An 18,987-nucleotide genomic window follows, 5' to 3' on the forward strand; every position below is an offset into this window, starting at 1 on the left:
CTAACAACTTCAAACTGATTATCCCAACTAACTATCTATCTGACTCCACCTAACAGTTCCTCTCACTCTCTCACAACACAACTCGACCAATCCAAGGACTTTTATCCTCCCTCTTCCTTCTCCAACTCCCAACTCTCAACTGACTTCCAAAAAACACCCACTCTAACCCTAACTCCTCCTATCAGCTTCCACTGGCCAATCACATCACACTCATTTTAACCCTTTCCTTATGACCCACCTAGGAGGCAAACGCTACACCCTGAATTCCGAAATAAGCTTGGGTCTGCTGCATCGTGACGGGGGGGGGTGACTCTTCAAGATCCGCAGTCATTTCCCCTAGCCAAAACATTTGACTTTATTATTTTTATTTATAAAATTTGTATACTACAGCGGTACCTCTGGTTGCGAACGGGATCCGTTCCGGAGGCCCGTTCGCAACATGAAAAGAGCGCAACCTGCAGCGACACGTCTGTGCATGCACGGGTTGCGATTTGCCGCTTCTGTGCATGACGTCATTTTTGCGCTTCTGCACATGCGCGAGTGGCGAAACCCGGAAGTAACCCTTTCCAGTACTTCCGGGTCGCTGCGGGACATAATCTGAAAGAACGTAACATGAAGCGGACGTAACATGAGGTATGACTTTACCCTTCATCCGAAGATCTCTGGACGGTACACAGCATAAACGTGCGCTGACCCCAAATGAAAACGATAAATAAGGAAGTGGGCATGTGTACCCCAATAATCAGCCACTCCTGTTGATAGACACCTGTACCTACTGGAGAGTGTCTTCTATAAAATGGCCTTGAAACCCCAGGCCCTCTGAACCAAGGGATCTACATACCTGGCTAAGAATGGGACAGGCCTGTCGGGCTGGGCTGGCCTGCTCCGCCGTCTCATTTCCCTCCCCTCCCCTTCTGTTTTTCAGAGGTGCCTTCTCTGAGGTGGTCCTGGCCGAAGAGAAGTCGACTCAGAAGCTGGTAGCCATCAAGTGCATCGCAAAGAAGGTGTTGGAAGGGAAGGAGAGCAGCATCGAGAATGAGATAGCTGTGCTACACAAGTGAGTGGCGCTCCCTCTCATCCCCCACCCCTCCCTTTGAGAACAGCCACTGCTGGGTCAAACCAAAAGTCCTCCACTCTGGTCCAGTGACCCCGTCCAACAGTCCCTGGAAGAGGAGCAAGGTGGAAACAGTCCCTGCTTACCCCCAAATACCCAGGGCATGCTTGCGTGGCGTTGAGAACAAAGCAATGGCGCTTGCAATAAGCTACCTGAACTAGTGGGGTGGGGTGATAGACAGAAAGGCAACTTGTTCTTCCTTCTCCTTTATTCCTGTTCTTTTAGTAGCTACATGTTGGTAGACCACATGACTTCCTCGCAAGCTCTGCTTCCTTCCTGCTCCTTCTCCAAGTGTCAATACCAGTATGAGCTAGCAAGGGCTTATTAAATAGTGGGTGAACATAGCAGACGACACAGAGATTTCTCCAAGTAGTTCTTTATAAGTACAGTGGTACCTCGGGTTACATACGCTTCAGGTTACAGACTTCGCTAAACCAGAAATAGTGCTTCAGGTTAAGAACTTTGCTTCAGGATGAGAACAGAAATTGGGCTCCGGCGGCCCGGCGGCAGCAGGAGGCCCCATTAGCTAAAGTGGTGCTTCAGGTTAAGAACAGTTTCAGGTTAAGAACGGACCTCCGGAACGTATTAAGTACTTAACCCGAGGTACCACTGTAAGCTGGAACTGAACTGAACAGCAAACAGCTCAGCCGGCCTGCTTTTATAGGCAGCTGGCTGTCAACATTGTAACAACAACAACCCAGGGTTTCCTGCCTAAATTAACTGACGTGGACCTGAGTGAAAACTACATACACAATACTCCTGGTGGCCAGGGTGAGAACTTCAGTACATAACAGGGTTGGTGTTACCTTCTGCAGCTCAGCCACGAGTAAAACCTATGCTTAGAATGGCTTTGTTGGCCATGAGGAATAAACCCAAAGTTTTCTTTATGCTTTCATCCGGCATCCTGGTAATAATAATAATAATAATAATAATAATAATTTATTTATACCCTGCCCTCCCTGGCCAGGGCCGGGCTCAGGGCTACTAACACCGAATATAAATTACAATAAAATGTAATAGAAAAAAAGGGGGGGGGAAACCCAGTTAATTAAAATACGGCTTAAAATACAGCTTAAAATGCAGTCTCATTTTAGTAGTAGCCCATAAATCAAGACCATAAAGGGAGGAAACATCAGATATTCACCCAAGCCAGCAATCCATGCTGGTCCTACATGGGCCAGCAGAAAAGTCAAGGGAAAATTTATATACCAAATCCTATATAAGGGGTCAGAGTGAGTCCAAGCCAAAGGCCAGGCGGAACAGCTCCATCTTGCAGGCCCTGCAGAAAGATGTCAAATCCCACAGGGCCCTGGTCTCTTGTGACAGAGTGTTCCACCAAGTCGGGGCCAGAGCTGAAAAGGCCCTGGCCTAGTTGAGACCAATCTAACCTCCTTGAGACTCAGGACCTCCAAAGTGTTGTCATTTGTGGACCTTAAGGTCCTCCGTGGGGCATACCAGAAGAGGCGGTCCCGTAGGTACAAGGGTCCTAGGCCGCATAGGGCTTTAAAGGTCAAAACCAGCACCTTAAACCTGACCCTTTACTCCACTGGGAGCCAGTGCAACTTGAATCTAAGGAGCTGCCGTAGATGCATGGAAGGGACTACAGCTTATCCGTGTCCCGTTTTCATGTGCCAACACAACACTTTTCATATTTCTGGATGTCATGCACAGCCATGCACAACTCGGGATTTGCTTTGCTCTTGCAAAATCTATATACAGTGGTACCTGAGTTTTTGAACGTAATCCATTCTGGAAGACAGTTCGAGTTCTGAAACGTCTGAAAACTCAATACAGAAGCCTGAATTCGGAAAACTCAATACAGAAAGCCGCGTGGCATGTTCGACTTCCGAGGCTTGTTTGAAAACGGAAGCATTTCCTTCCGGCGTTTATGGCATTTGAAAAGCGAAACGTTCGTCAGCGGAGACATTCGAAAACCGAGCTACCACTGTTTGTTCTGCAAAAGCAATGAATGTTGGTGTTGGGCTTAGAATTCAGGATCCCAAATTTTTCTGTTTAAACCAAAAAAAAGTAAGCAAGTTTCCAGCTGTTCTGGATGCATAGGTAGGGTTGAAAAGGTATAGTTGCTGCCTGCTGAAAATAAACCTGAAAATAAGCCTGCATAGGTAGGGTTGAAAAGGTACAGTATAGCTGATGTGCAGGAAATCTCTCCCCTCATACATGTGGCCTGCCAGCCTGATCACATGTCAACAGCTCTTTGCATCATCTCCATGGGCGCATAATTTACTACAACTGATATCTGGGCCTGGGATATCAGCCTTTCTGAAAATAGTCCTGGTTGGCACTGCACAGTGTCTCCTTGTGCTCGGAGCATGCCACGTTTTCGTTCCTGTGACTCTCTCATGTTCAGCGAGGGCAACTAATCTATGACCTCTGTCACGAGCATTGGAGAGGGAAATTCAGGAGAAGTGGCTGCCACATCTGGAGTCTCCATTACAGAGTTGGAACCTGCACTTCCCATCCTCTGAGTACAGGGGTGGAGAACCGAGTACAGTGGTACCTCTGGTTAAGAACTTCATTTGTTCTGGAGGTCCGTTCTTAACCTGAAACTGTTCTTAACCTGAAGCACCACTTTAGCTAATGGAGCCTCCCACTGCCACCACGCCGTTGCTGCTCGATTTCTGTTCTCATCCCGAAGCAAAGTTCTTAACCCGAGGTACTATTTCTGGGTTAGCGGAGTCTGTAACCTGAAGCGTACGTAACCCAAGGTACCACTGTATCCTCCACATGTGGCTGAATCCAACGCCCATCATCCTTGACCATTTACCATGCTGGCTGGAGTTGATGGGCATATAATGCAGGGCACGATGCTCGTGAGACCCTCCCAGCTACCTGCCATTCTATTATTATATTATACATATACATGAGCACATAAAAATTATATGCAAATTTGTGCCTTAGCAACAACCCTGGGCCACAGGGTTTCTGGGTCCAAAGCTGTGAGTTCTGGGGTGTCAGGTCCAACAAAACGAAGGCAGGTTCTCCCAACCAGTCCAACATCAATGACCATAATGTGGACCATTGAAACTGGGAAGTGGGACGCTCACTCAAAGGAAGTACAGTGGTACCTCGGATTACATATGCTTCAGGTTACATACGCTTCAGGTTACAGACTCCGCTAACCCAGAAATATTACCTCGGGTTAAGAACTTTGCTTCAGGATGAGAAGAGAAATCGTGCCCCGGCGGCGTGGCAGCAGCAGGAGGCCCTGTTAGCTAAAGTGGTGCTTCAGGTTAAGAACAGTTTCAGGTTAAGAACGGACCTCCAGACAAATTAAGTTCTTAACCAGAGGTACCACTGTACTCGGTTCTCCACCCCTGTACTCAGAGGCCCCGTTAGCTAAAGTGGTGCTTCAGGTTAAGAACAGTTTCAGGTTAATTACGGAACTCCAGAACGAATTAAGTACTTAACCTGAGGTACCACTGTATTTTCCAGGAACTAGTGAGTGATTTCTCAAGGAACCCGTTTCAATAGTGACTCTTCTGGTTAAGGCAAAAGGGTAGGGAAGAGGTGAGGTTAAAGGAAAGAGCTTCTGTACACATAAAAAGTGACCATCTGTCTCCTACTAATAAAAATCAGCTCTAGAATATGATCTGGGTGTTAAGGTTACTTCCAGAGTTAGCCTGGAATTGCTACCCTTTGTTCATTCACTTTTTACGGAGGATCCAGATGACATCATTCCCCAATTATTGCAGTCCCATGGCTTACTTTTTTCTTTTCTTCAGACTTGTTTTGTTTTTAAATACTAGGACAAATATAGTATATAGAGAGCAAAAACTCCAGCAACAGCCTATCCAGTGCTGTTGAGCCTTTTTGGGGTGACTTTAATTGAAAGCTTCCTGCTGATCACTTCTGCTACTATGTTCACTAGTTCCTCTTGAGCACGGCAGTGGGATCACTGATGACTTGCCCTTGTCCTTTAAAGGTAAAGGTAAAGGGACCCTTGACCATTAGGTCCAGTCGTGGCCAACTCTGGGGTTGCGGCGCTCATCTCGCTTTATTGGCCGAGGGAGCCGGCGTACAGCTTCTGGGTCATGTGGCCAGCATGACTAAGCCGCTTCTGGCGAACCAGAGCAGCGCACGGAAACGTCGTTTACCTTCCCGCCAGAGTGGTACCTATTTATCTACTTGCACTTTGGCGTGCTTTCGAACTGCTAGGTGGGCAGGAGCAGGGACCTAGCAACGGGAGCTCACCCCGTGTGGGGATTTGAACCGCCAACCTTCTGATCGGCAAGTCCTAGGCTCTGTGGTTTAACCCACAGTGCCACCCGCGCCCCTTTCCTTTAATTGCTGCCTTAACGTTGGCTTCTGCCCCTGTGTCTGTGATGCTGGGAGGCTTCGATTACTGGCTTCCTTTCATTATTTTCCTCTGGGTGGGATTCATCCAAGCTGTTGTGTGCAAGGGAAGAGGTCTGCTTGCACAACAGGAATCCCTGCCCCTCCTCCCCCTTTGTGCCCGCACCCCCCCCCTAAAGCTGTTCTATGGGGAGAACCCTGAGTAGGTTTAGGGATGTTTGGAATGGAGGGAATTCTCATTGCACTAATGGACCTTGTTCTAGGCATGTAAACCCCACTTACCGCTATGTTGAATTCCACCTCCTCTTTCTTTCTTTTATACCAAATTGCTATACATTATTATTTCAGCAGTGAAGGAGGACGTGGCTCTCTTTTGTCACCAAAAACAATGGCTGCACATTTAAATGTGCAGCTCACCCACAGTCTCCCCTATGAATTTTCATGAGTCTCCCCTCCTATAGGTTCTTCTTGACTACTACCAGTGACATCACAAGTGAGTGACACAGATCGGTACCTTTACAAACTTATTTGTTTTTTAAATCTTTTGAAGCCGAACCACTCATTTTAAGCCCTCTTCAAAACAAAGCTCCACCTAATGCCTGCAAACTGGTCTGCATGGCAACACCCTGCGTTTCTTAAAAAATATAATACTTTTCTTTCTTTCTTTCTTTCTTTCTTTCTTTCTTTCTTTCTTTCTTTCTTTCTTTCATATATATTTAAATAGCTGTTTCTGGCTTGTGTGCTCATTCTTCCCAGTATGTAATATATATACAGTGGTACCTCGGGTTACATACGCTTCAGGTTACCTACGCTTCAGGTTACAGACTCCGCTAACCCAGAAATAGTACCTCGGGTTAAGAACTTTGCTTCAGGATGAGAACAGAAATCGTGCTCCAGTGGAGCAGCAGGAGGCCCCATTAGCTAAAGTGGTGCTTCAGTTTATGAACAGTTTCAGGTTAAGAATGGACCTCTGGAACGAATTAAGTACTTAACCTGAGGTACCACTGTATATAGCATTTATTTGACCCTTCCCATACGTTTCTTCAGTCAAGTACTTCACATACATTAGCTCGGGAATTCTTACAACAACCCTGCAGTGTAGATTTTGCTATTATTCCCTTATTGTAGGTGTGTGTGTGTGTTTTTGTGGGGCAGTGGCCTGAAGCTGAGAGCAGTAGTTTGCTTAAGGGCACCTGCTGGGTTCACAGCAGAGGCAAGATTTGATTCTGGGGATTGTTTGTTGCATAGCTCTGTCGCACAGCAACTAGCTTATCACCGGGACATTATCTCTCTGTTTCTCTCTCTTTTAAAGTAGCTTGTCAGCCTGTTCCTCTCAAGCAGCATGAGGAAACCTCTGGTTGGCCTCCCAATATTGCTGGACTACAACGCCTATCATCCCTGACCATTGGCTGTGCACTCTGGGACTGGTGGAAGTTGGAGTCCAGCATTACGGAGGGCCAAAAGTGCCCATCCAAGTTGTACAGTGGAAACCCTCGGGAGAAAGGGTGTTGCACAGCCGGTGCTGGTTGTGGCCAAAGCTAGGAATAAAATGGATGGGAGTTGCCACCTGGACACCCACCCCCTTGGTTTTGAAACAAAGGTACAGGCAACACCCCGCTTGCCTATGATTTATTTGTGTGTGACTGCATACACCGCCACGAAATAAATAAATAATCCGTCTCAAACTTGGGAGTGGTGGGAGAGAGCTGGAGAGTTCTTGTGGCTTGTGAGGAGACCCTCCCCAGAGCCCGAAGAGGATGTCAGCGAGCCAAAGGCCAGAAATAAATGTTTAAAATGCTTTTAAAACACACACACACACACACACACACACACACACACACACACACACACACCACTTATGGGTTCCAAAATGGTGCAGGGAACTTCTGCTGCTACCCTGCTCAACAGCTGTTGGGCAAGAAGCTGTATTGCAGTGGGCTCGGGTGTGCTGTTCCCTTGCCCTTTCTGGTGATCTGGAGGCAAAGGGACTGAATAAAAGAAAAAGAGCATGTAAAAACAGGTCTTTAGAGCTGGCACAGGCAAACTCGGCCCTCCGGGTGTTTTTGCGACTACAATTCCCACCATCCCTGACCATCGGTCCTGTTAGCTAGGGATGATGGGAGTTGTAGTCTCAAAACATCTGGAGGGCCGAGTTTGCCTGTGCCTGGTTTAGAGGGTGCTCCCCACACGCTCATATCGCTTATGGGTGGGGCAGGGCAGGGCGGAAAGTAACCCACGCATAAGTTGCCTCTGCCATTGGGGTCTGTGAAAATAGCCTTGCCCGACAGAGAAGCTGGGAAGCAAGCCTTTCAGGCTAAACAAGGCAGAGTGATGATAATCCACGGACCTCTTGCTGAAGGAGCTTCTCTTTCTCTTGCAGAATCAAGCACCCCAATATTGTGGCTCTGGATGACATCTATGAGAGCGGAGGACATCTCTACCTCATCATGCAGCTGTGAGTTGAAGGCTGGGAATTAGAGGAGTCCCAGCTACGGCCGGCCCAGGGGGGTGGGGGTGAGCCTCTTGGCACAGCCTGGCAGCATTGGTGGAGCTTGTGGGCAGAGCTCACCCTGACCACCCTCTTCCTGAAGGGGTCTCTTTAGGAAAGCAGGCCTCACCAATGTTTTTCCTCCCCAATGTAGGGTCTCAGGCGGGGAACTCTTTGACAGGATTGTGGAGAAGGGGTTTTACACGGAGCGAGATGCCAGCCAGCTCATCCGGCAGATCCTTGACGCTGTCAAATACCTGCATGACATGGGCATCGTACACCGCGACCTCAAGGTAGGGGCATGTACCTGTGTGGGGATTTCTGTCGTAGCCGCCTCGGGGGTTAAGATGTGCATTTGCACAACTGTTTGCTGAAGGCCGGACTAGACAATTCATCCTATTAGCAGTTGCTTGGGTGGCCTTTCCAAAATAAAAATAGCTGGCAATTTCCCTCTGCTGCAGTCCTTGGACCTTGCTATGGCATAGTTTGGAGGGCTTTAATCCTTTGTCTCTTGCTGCTACTCCAATTTGGATTTGGGGCTCCATGCCCCCCTCTCCACGAGTTGGAAGGAAAGCTTCTGTTTGCCTCCTCCCATCCCATGCCCAGTCTGGACTGGGACCACAGCAGGGGCCAAAGGCCCCCTTATCCCCTGCCAAAACCTCAGTCCAAGATAGGGGGCGCCCCATACCTGCTATTCATTTGCTAGTTGGGGTGAATAGCATCTTGACTAGTCTGGTCCCTAATCTGCTGTAGGACGTGGGTGGTGCTGTGGGTTAAACCACAGAGCCTAGGGCTTGCCGATCAGAAGGTTGGTGGTTCGAATCCCCGTGACGGGGTGAGCTCCCGTTGCTCAGTCCCAGCTCCTGCCAACCTAGCAGTTCAAAAGCACATCAAAGTTCAAGTACATAAATAGGTACCACTCCGGTGGGAAGGTAAACAGCGTTTCCGTGCGCTGCTCTGGTTCGCCATGCTGGTTAGTCATGCTGGCCACATGTACGCTGTACGCCGGCTCCCTCAGCCAATAAAGCGAGATGAGTGCGCAACCCCAGAGTCGTCCACGACTGGACCTGATGGTCAGGGGTCCCTTTACCTTTACCTTAAACTAGAAATACAGCTTTTGTATTTACCAGTCAAGTATTAAGAGCTTACTTCCGCCATTGTCTTGTGGTTTAAGACCTAAACAACATGTAGTTTTTGATTAGATCTCTTTCCTGTCCCTTGAAAGCAGCCTTGGAGGCAAGGGGGGAAAACTGAATTGGGGCTGCCATGAAGAGGAGGGAGATTATAGCCTTCTTCCCTACCGCCATTCATTGATGCAAATCATTCCTTCTCCCCACAAAGTTCTCATAGCTGTAGAGGGGCAAGTGGACATTCATTTATTGTGCCTGTCTGCATTTCACCCTGTGAGCTTCTTCTTATTCTGCAGATTTTGGGGCGGTTAAACATGATCTTGCTTTCAATACTGTTATTACCTGCCTGTAAACATTTTGGGGCAGACATAACACTTCATTTCCTGTCGGCGTGTAACGTCCTGCTGATATCCTGTAACTTCTTATGCCACAAATTTCCTGGGCTTTATTCTTTCCCTCTTTTCTTGCCCCATAGCACAGGATTGCCCCTCCAGATGGCAGTAGCGTGGTAATGCCAGGGAAGCGTTGCATAACAATTTACAAAGCAGGATGATGTGTGGATGGTCCGGTATAAATCCACTGGAAGTGCACTGTTATTTTGTCAGTGACACATTTCAGAATACAACACCCCACAACACACACACACGCACACAGTCTGGGCCCTGTGTTCAAGAGCAACTTCAGGAAGCTATGTGGAAAGAGTGATTTTTGTACCAGAGAATTGTTGCGGGAAGGTGGGGTTAAACTCTCAATGTCTGCTGAGAAAAACACTAGGAGAGTCCACTACTCTCACAACATGTTGATTTTGTCCCTTAAAGAAGTTCTGATTCTGGGATAACTGGTCCCGTAGTTGTGGTGGAAATGGTTCTGTGCCCTCAAAGTTGAGGACAGGATACAAGTTGATAATCAACATGCAGAGACAATGGAGAGCCGTTCAAGTAGTCAAAAATAGCATAGGAACAACCCCAAAGGAAAAAGAAAGACTTACATAAAAAAGGGAATTCTTCTTTAGGCCAATTCTGAATGCCTTAGTTTGAAGGTGGGTGAGTTAAGAGTGTGCCGTGTTAAAAAGAGAACAGGACACAGTGGGAATATTAGAAACAATTGGATATTTATAATCAATGGATTTTAAATCTGTAGAAAGAATTCTATGGGAAGGGAGTGCAGGGTGTGGTGGTTTTCCAAGTCAAAGGAGGACTCTCTTGAGAACAGTGACCACAACACCATCAAATTCAATATATGGGTGGGAAATTGCCTAGAAAATGCAACACAGGCACATTTAATTTTGGGCTTGGGCATCTATAGCAGCCCAATGATTTAGGCTGGCACTGTTTTGAACGAAACTCTGCCAATAGTTGATTACTCTTTTGGATGTGTTTTGATTTCCCTGTGAGCTTGGCAACCATGTGCTTACATATGTACATAACATACTGCTGTTCGCCTAATTTTATTTTACGGAATGGACGGCACAGTTTCGCTTCATGTTTTCTTCCAAAAGTGGGGTCACAAACACGGTTCGTGGCTCAATTGAGGAAGTCTCCTTCCTGACCTTACTTTCTCTTTGGCCTTTTGAGGCTGAACCACCATATGTTGTTGCTAGCTCCAGCTATGAAAAATACAAATCGGGATGTTGTTGCCGCTAGTGAGCGGGGAGGAGAGAATGGCTCTTTTCACCTCGGCTGGCTCGGGACAAAGAGAGAACAATTCTTCCCAGTATAGCACTCCTTGCATCATTCAGCAAAAGAGGGAAGAGCAACAAGTTTGGTGGCTGTTCATCTCTGTGCTCCAGCACCTTGCTGTACTCTGTCCTACACTCCGCCTAATGGTAGGGCAGGCCCTGTGGATATTCTAGGGTGCATGCTCAGTTCTTGCAATATGCCTGTCTGGGCCTCATTGAAGCCCCAAATGAACTAAGAGTGTATTAGAACACCATCTGTACTGCCCAGTGGCTGCATGGTGTCACAAGAGAAGGCTGGCAGTGCCCAACAAGCCAACTTTCATGGAAGCTGCTTTGCCATTACTGATCTCATTTAGTAACCTCTCCTAGTCCTCTGCCAGTCTGTGCAGCAGATTTTGACCAATTGCCTTATTGCAAACTTTCCGGTTTTGCTCATTTCTGTGTCTTGGGAAAATGGATGGGCTGCTTTTTTCCTGTAGTAAGACGGAGCTGTTCCGCCTGGCCTTTGGTTTGGACTCAGTCTGACCCTTATGTTTCCCTCCCCTTATGGTTTTGATTTATGAGCTACTTTTAAAATGAGGCTGCATTTTAAATTGCATTTTAACCTGTATTTTAAATTGTGTTTTTCCCCCCTATTATGTTTTTACTGTAATTTTACTGGTGTTGGCTGCCCTGAGCCTGGCTCTGGCCGGGGAGGGAGGGGTATAAATATTATTATTATTATGTGCATGCTATTGATGATAGAACTTGGAAAGCTTGCACACTGCTTTGTCACATTTGGTTGGCCTCTACTGCCTTAGTACGGATCTACTGAGAACCATTTCCCCGCCTGTTGGGTGATGAATTCAATGCATCTGTGTTCTTTTGGCCATGGCCGCAACCACATCCTCACATGTCTCAAAGTGAACATTTGCTTCTCCCATTGCTTGCCCACTTGGATTAGCGCATGGGTTTTGGAACTGAAACTTAGATGTCTCATAAGAGCTTAGGAAGAACCTGCTGCATCAGGCCAATGGCCCATCTTGTCCACCATCTTGTCTTCACCATGGCCAACCAGATATCTGTGGCAAACCCATAAGCCAGACTAACAAAGGCACTGTTTCTTTCCGCAGTTTCCAATAATAATAATAATAATAATAATAAATTTTTATTTATATCCCGCCCTCCCCAGCCGAAGCCGGGCTCAGGGCGGCTAACAACAATAAAATAATACAACATTCTAAAATCATTTCATTATAAAATTAATTCAAATCAAATTGATGGCAGCCATTGGGCTCGAGTTCTATGAGGATTACAGAAAGAGAGAGGGTGTCAGGCTGTGCCCTGGCCAAAGGCCTGGTGGAACAGCTCTGTCTTGCAAGCCCTGCAGAAAGATGTCAAGTCCTGCAGGGCCCTAGTCTCTTGTGACAGAGCGTTCCAACAGATCGGAGCCACAACCGAAAAAGCCCTGGCTCTGGTTGAGGCCAGCCTAACCTCTCTGTGGCCCGGGGCCTCCAAGATGTTTTTGTTTGAAGATCGTAAGGTCCTCCGTGGGACATACCAGGAGAGGCGGTCCCGTAGGTACGAGGGTCCTAGACCGTATAGGGCTTTAAAGGTTAAAACCAGCACCTTAAACCTGATCCTGTACTTCTGTACAACTGCTATTCAGAAGCATTACTGCCTCCAGCCATCATCTTCTCAGCTTTCTATTTTGGTTTGGGCTTCCATTTCAGCATCTATGCATCATGAACTCTGTGTTCTAGGCCAATCGAGATTTTGGGGAAAACTATCCCCAAACCTGATGTCCTGCATACTGGACAAATCTATACAACCACTTGAGCAGCCGCTGAGTTCTAATGAAGTACAGAAGGTGTACTAACTTAAAAACCCAACGATAGCACAGAGCTCAGATGACTGTTTTCCACAGGGCAAGGCTGGCTTTGCTGTGTAGCAGTTGCTTTGAACGGGAGATTACAAAACGGATGACGTTTTTTGGCTTTCAAACCCTATCCCTGTACAGCACTTAAATATCAATGGCTGGCACAACTACAAGGATGTAACCACAAAGGATTAGATAAGAATTAGCTCACAGAACCAAAACAGGCTGAGATTTTTTCAACCTGCAAAACAGGTCCGAATGCCCAAAGGAAACAGATAAGGATGGTATTTATAATAAGGGTGGTATTCTGCTAAAAGACAAATTTTCTCAGATGGCAACTTGGCACCGTTTCACACTCAAACGTGTCTCTATGAAGTGGCTTCTCATATGCTGCTCTGTACTAAATAAATAATAGTAAATAATAATATTTTATTTATTTATACCCCGCCCTCCTCAGCCAGAACTGTGCTCAGGGCGGCTAACATCAATAAAATTACAATGAAACGTAATAGAAAAAGCGAAGAAAGTTAATTAAAATACGGGATAAAATATGGGTTAAAATACGGGTTAAAATACAATTTAAAATGCAGCCTCATTTTAGGTTATAGCACTTTGTCTGGAATTATTTTACATAACTTGATAGCCTGGACTGTTCCAGCTCTCTCTTGTAGAAACCATGTTTTCTTAGCTGCTTCTTTTTGAGTGATAAAAGCTTTCAGGCAATAAGGTAGAAACATCTAGCTTTGGCATTTAGATGTTTTTGTTGCTTGGCCTAACCTCTGAGGTTTCCCCTCCTTCTTCGCTTTACATCATAATTGCTAATTCTACTTTGAGCAGTAAGATTTCAAGAATCTCAAGTCTCGTGGTTGTAGCGATTGGCAGGCATTTAACATTACACACTTACAATTTAACTATTGCAGCTTGACCTCTTCCCCTTCCCTCAGGGAAATTTAGTTCTGTGAAGGGCTAATATGCTCCAGGAGAAAAAGAATTGGTATCTTAAATAATGTATTGTGTAATGTCCCCCTCCCCCCAAAAATTATGTTTACCTTATTGTGACAAGGCTACCTTTAATCAGCTTTTAGAAGTATGTTTAACAGATCAATCCATGCATTTCTTATGCACATTTGATTTACTTATGTCCATAGAATAGAACTGTAGAGTTGGAAGGGACCCTGATGGTCATCTAGTCCAACCCCCTGCAATACAGGAATCTCAACTAAAGCATCCATGACAGATGGCCATCCAACCACTGCTTAAGAACCTCCAATGGAGGACAGTTCCGTGTTCTTTTCTGGACCAAGCTTGTCTTGATTATTTGGTTTTGTGTGGGGTTCTTTCTTAAGATTCTTAGAATGGTCTTTTCTCCCTACTGCCTGCATAATTTCTTTCTGCATTCCACCATGCTACCTGAACTGTCCCAACTGGCCGTTATAAGAACTGCACTTTAACAACTAGTGCCTGACTTTTGTTGTTTTCCTCTACCCTCCTCATCCCTTTCCCCTTTTGTGTCGTGTCTTTTAGACTGTAAGCATAGAGGGCAGGGACTGTCTTGTTTTTTTACTGTTCTGTAAGCCACACTAGGACCTTTTTTGTGAGGGGGCTGAAGTATGGGATTAAAAAAAAATGCTTTAAATAAATTGTTACTTGGAGCTCTAGTCTGACAGTATTTATCTCCCTCTTTCCCCTCTGCTCTCTGCCCTTGTTAGCCCGAGAACCTGCTGTATTACAGTTTGGATGAAGATTCCAAGATCATGATTAGCGACTTTGGGCTGTCGAAGATAGAAGGATCAGGAAGTGTCATGTCTACGGCATGTGGGACTCCAGGTTATGTGGGTGAGCTGCAGAGGTTTCTTATTCCGCCCCCTGCCCCCCAGTTGAGAAGAGTGGATCTGGCTGACAAAGAAAATCACTGCATGCCATGAGGGGGGGTTTATGAGGAGGTGGGGCTACAGTTTGCCTCCAGCTTTCCAGACAGGAGGGACGTATTAAGTGCCTTTCTAAATATGGATAGCACTTCAGTGTAGGAAAAAGCATGTAAATCCAGTGTACAGTGGTACCTCAGGTTACATACGCTTCAGGTTACATACGCTTCAGGTTACAGACTCCGCTAACCCAGAAATAGTGCTTCAGGTTAAGAACTTTGCTTCAGGATGAGAACAGAAATCGGGCTCCGGCGGCGCGGTAGCAGCAGGAGGCCCCATTAACTAAAGTGGTGCTTCAGGTTAAGAACAGTTTCAGTTTAAGTACGGACCTCCAGAACAAATTAAGTACTTAACCTGAGGTACCACTGTACATTGTAAGAGGGGCACCATTCATGTGTTTCGCCATGTGAAATTATGATTAGCCACAACCTCCCAACATGTGCTCAATGTACGTATTTTAAAATGTATTTTGGGTCTTTTGTTGGAAGCCACCCGGAGTGGCTGGGGAAACCCAGCCAGATGGGTGGTGTATAAATAAATTATTATTATTATTATTATTATTATTATTATTATTATTATTATTAATGATCTACTGTACAGTATCCCCTTCATGGATCACTGCCTTGCCGTGGCGAAGGGGCTTGAAGAACTCAGAGAAGCTATGAACTATGCCGAGCAGGGCACACAAGATGAACAGGTCATAGTGGAGAGTTTTGACCAAACGTGATCCACCTGGAGGAGGAACCGGCAAGCCACTCCAGTATCCTTGCCAAGAAAACTCCATGGACAAAGACAACAGGCATATAAAAGTTATGACGCTGGAAGATGAGCCCCTCAGGTCAGAAGGCGTCCAACATGCTACTGGGGAAGAGCGGAGGGCAAGTACAGGTAGATCCAGAGCTGATGAAGCGGCTGGGCCAAAGCCGAAAGGACGCTCAGTTGCGGATATGCCTGGAAGCGAAAGGAAAGTCCAATGCTGTAAAGAAAAATATTGCATAGGAACCTGGAATGTAAGAACCATGAACCTAGGTAAGTTGGAGGTGGTCAAAAATGAGATGGCAAGAATAAATATTGACATCCTGGGCATCAGTGAACTAAAATGGACGGGAATGGGCGAATTCAGTTCGGATGACCATCACATCTACTACTGTGGGCAAGAAACCCGTAAAAGAAATGGAGTGGCCCTCATAGTCAACAAAAGAGTGGAGAAAGCTGTACTGGGATGCAATCTCAAAAATGATAGATTGATCTCGATACGAATCCAAGGCAGACCTTTTAACATTACAGTAATCCAAGTTTATGCACCAACCACTGGTGCTGAAGAAACTGAAATAGACCAATTCTATGAAGACTTACAAGACCTTATAGAAGTGACACCAAAGAAGGATGTTCTTCTCATTATAGGGGATTGGAATGCTAAAGTAGGGAATCAAGAGATAAAAGGAACAACTGGCAAGTTTGGCCTTGGAGATCAAAACGAAGCAGGGCAAAGGCTAATAGAGTTCTGTCAAGAGAACAAGCTGGTCATCACAAACACGCTTTTCCAACAACACAAGAGACGACTCTACACATGGACATCACCAAATGGGCAGTATCGAAATCAGATTGATTATATTCTCTGCAGCCAAAGATGGAGAAGCTCTATTCAGTCAGCAAAAACAAGACCTGGAGCTGACTGTGGCTCAGATCATCAGCTTCTTATAGCAAAATTCAAGCTTAAACTGAAGAAAGTAGGAAAAACCACTGGGCCGGTAAGATACAATCTAAGTCAAATCCCTTATGAATACACAGTGGAAGTGACGAACAGGTTTAAGGATTTAGATTTGGTGGACAGAGTGCCTGAAGAACTATGGATGGAGGCTCGTAACATTGTACAGGAGGCAGCAACGAAAACCATCCCAATGAAAAGGAAATGCAAGAAAGCAAAGTGGCTGTCCAACGAGGCCTTACAAATAGCGGAGGAGAGAAGGCAAGCAAAATGCGAGGGAGATAGTGAAAGATACAGGAAATTGAATGCAGATTTCCAAAGAATAGCAAGGAGAGACAAGAAGGCCTTCCTAAACGAGCAATGCAAACAAATAGAGGAAAACAACAGAATGGGAAGAACCAGAGATCTGTTCAAGAAAATTGGAGATATGAAAGGAACATTTCGTACAAAGATTACCATAATAAAGGACAAAAGTGGTAATGACCTAACAGAAGCAGAAGACATCAAGAAGAGGTGGCAAGAATACACAGAGGAATTATACCAGAAAGATATGGATGTCTCGTACACCCCAGGTAGTGTGGTTGCTGACCTTGAGCCAGACATCCTGGAAAGTGAAGTCAAATGGGCCTTAGAAAACACTGCAAATAACAAGGCCAGTGGAAGTGATGGTATTCCAGCTGAACTATTTAAAATTTTAAAAGATGATGCTGTTAAGGTGCTACACTCAATATGCCAGCAAATTTGGAAAACTCAGCAGTGGCCAGAAGATTGGAGAAGATCAGTCTACATCCCAATCCCAAAGAAGGGCAGTGCCAAAGAATGCTCCAACTACCGCACAATTGCACTCATTTCACACGCTAGCAAGGTTATGCTTAAAATTCTACAAGGAAGGCTCAAACAGTATGTGGATCGAGAACTCCCAGAAGTGCAAGCTGGATTTAGAAGAGGCAGAGGAACCAGAGACCAAATTGCAAACATGCGCTGGATTATGGAGAAAGCTAGAGAGTTCCAGAAAGACATCTACTTCTGCTTCATTGACTATGCAAAAGCCTTTGACTGTGTTGACCACAGCAAACTATGGCAAGTTCTTAAAGAAATGGGAGTGCCTGATCACCTCATCTGTCTCCTGAGAAATCTCTATGTGGGACAAGAAGCTACAGTTAGAACTGGATATGGAACAACTGATTGGTTCAAAATTGGGAAAGGAGTACGACAAGGCTGTATTTTATCTCCCTGCTTATTTAATTTATATGCAGAATACATCATGCGAAAGGCTGGGCTGGATGAATCCCAAGCTGGAATTAAGATTGCTGGAAGAAATATCAACAACCTCAGATACGCAGATGACACAACCTTGATGGCAGAAAGTGAGGAGGAATTAAAGAACCTTTTAATGAGGGTGAAAGAGGAGAGCGCAAAATATGGTCTGAGGCTCAACATCAAAAAAACGAAGATCATGGCCACTGGTCCCATCACCTCCTGGCAAATAGAAGGGGAAGAAATGGAGGCAGTGAGAGATTTTACTTTCTTGGGCTCCATGATCACTGCAGATGGTGACAGCAGCCACGAAATTAAAAGACGCCTGCTTCTCGGGAGAAGGGCAATGACAGGCCTAGACAGCATCTTGAGAAGTAGAGACGTCACCTTGCCAACAAAGGTCCGTATAGTTAAAGCCATGGTTTTCCCAGTAGTGATGTATGGAAGTGAGAGCTGGACCATAAAGAAGGCTGATCGCCGAAGAATTGATGCTTTTGAATTATGGTGCTGGAGAAGACTCTTGAGAGTCCCATGGACTGCAAGAAGATCAAACGCATCCATTCTTAAGGAAATCAGCCCTGAGTGCTCGCTGGAAGGACAGATCGTGAAGCTGAGGCTCCAATACTTCGGCCACCTCATGAGAAGAGAAGACTCCCTGGAAAAGACCCGGATATTGGGAAAGATGGAGGGCACAAGGAGAAGGGGGCGACAGAGGACGAGATGGTTGGACAGTGTTCTCGAAGCTACAAACATGAGTCTGTCCAAACTACGGGAGGCAGTGAAAGACAGAGGTGCCTGGCGTGCTCTGGTCCATGGGGTCACGAAGAGTCGGACACGACTAAACGACTAAACAACAACAACTGTACAGTATGGACTGCTTACATTAATGTACAGTATTGCTGGAGTGTTTTCATATGTCAGAGGGAGATATTTCTATCTTTCCCCTCTCCTGTTATAGTTGCAAATTCAGATTAGATAGATAGATAGATGTTTAAAATAAATGCATGATGATCTACTCTTGGATTTCATGCTTTGTTTCCGGCACAGGGGTATTAAAACTGAAATATCTAAAACAGTCCTTTCGCTGGGACTTTACAGGACAGGGGATTCCCTTTCATAGGCAGAATGGCAGCCTGGGGTGGGATGAAATAAGTTTCATTCAACTTTGCGGGAGATGAAACAATACTCAACCCGCCACTGGCCCTACCATCTTTTGTTGAGGGAGTGGCTGTCAATGAGTGACATTTGCAGTGCTGTTTTTTCTGGGGTGGGACGCAGGGGTACTCATACCCATAAACATTTTGTGAATCTTTGTACTTTTGTCTATTTGCTGTATTTATTTTCCCCCAATTTGAACTACAAAATGGTGATTTTTCTTGAGTCAAAATGAGAGTACTCCTAAAGATTTTTTTTTAAGAAAAAAAGTACTGGACATTTGTATCTGTTAAGCATTATAGAGTCGTTGTGCCATGTTTCTTGTAGCAGAATAATAGCAAATTGCTCAAAAATAGATGT

General features: G+C 45.7%; 1 protein-coding gene across 3 annotated transcripts in view; it reads left to right on the plus strand.

Annotated features, from left to right (window-relative positions):
• The window catches only part of CAMK1 (calcium/calmodulin dependent protein kinase I), a 48,140-nt gene that overhangs the window by 19,923 nt on the left and 9,230 nt on the right, over nt 1-18,987 (plus strand). For 2 of the 3 annotated variants that reach the window (XM_053378500.1, XM_053378499.1), the window contains 4 exons: nt 926-1,057; nt 7,809-7,883; nt 8,071-8,209; nt 14,292-14,418. In XM_053378500.1, coding sequence (XP_053234475.1) covers nt 926-1,057; nt 7,809-7,883; nt 8,071-8,209; nt 14,292-14,418 — 473 coding nt within the window. The remainder of the gene's footprint in view (nt 1-925; nt 1,058-7,808; nt 7,884-8,070; nt 8,210-14,291; nt 14,419-18,987) is intronic. The other variant, XM_053378501.1, reaches the window with a different exon arrangement.

This window comes from Podarcis raffonei, chromosome 2 (assembly GCF_027172205.1).
Source record: "Podarcis raffonei isolate rPodRaf1 chromosome 2, rPodRaf1.pri, whole genome shotgun sequence".
Classification (NCBI taxonomy): Eukaryota; Metazoa; Chordata; class Lepidosauria; order Squamata; family Lacertidae; genus Podarcis; species Podarcis raffonei.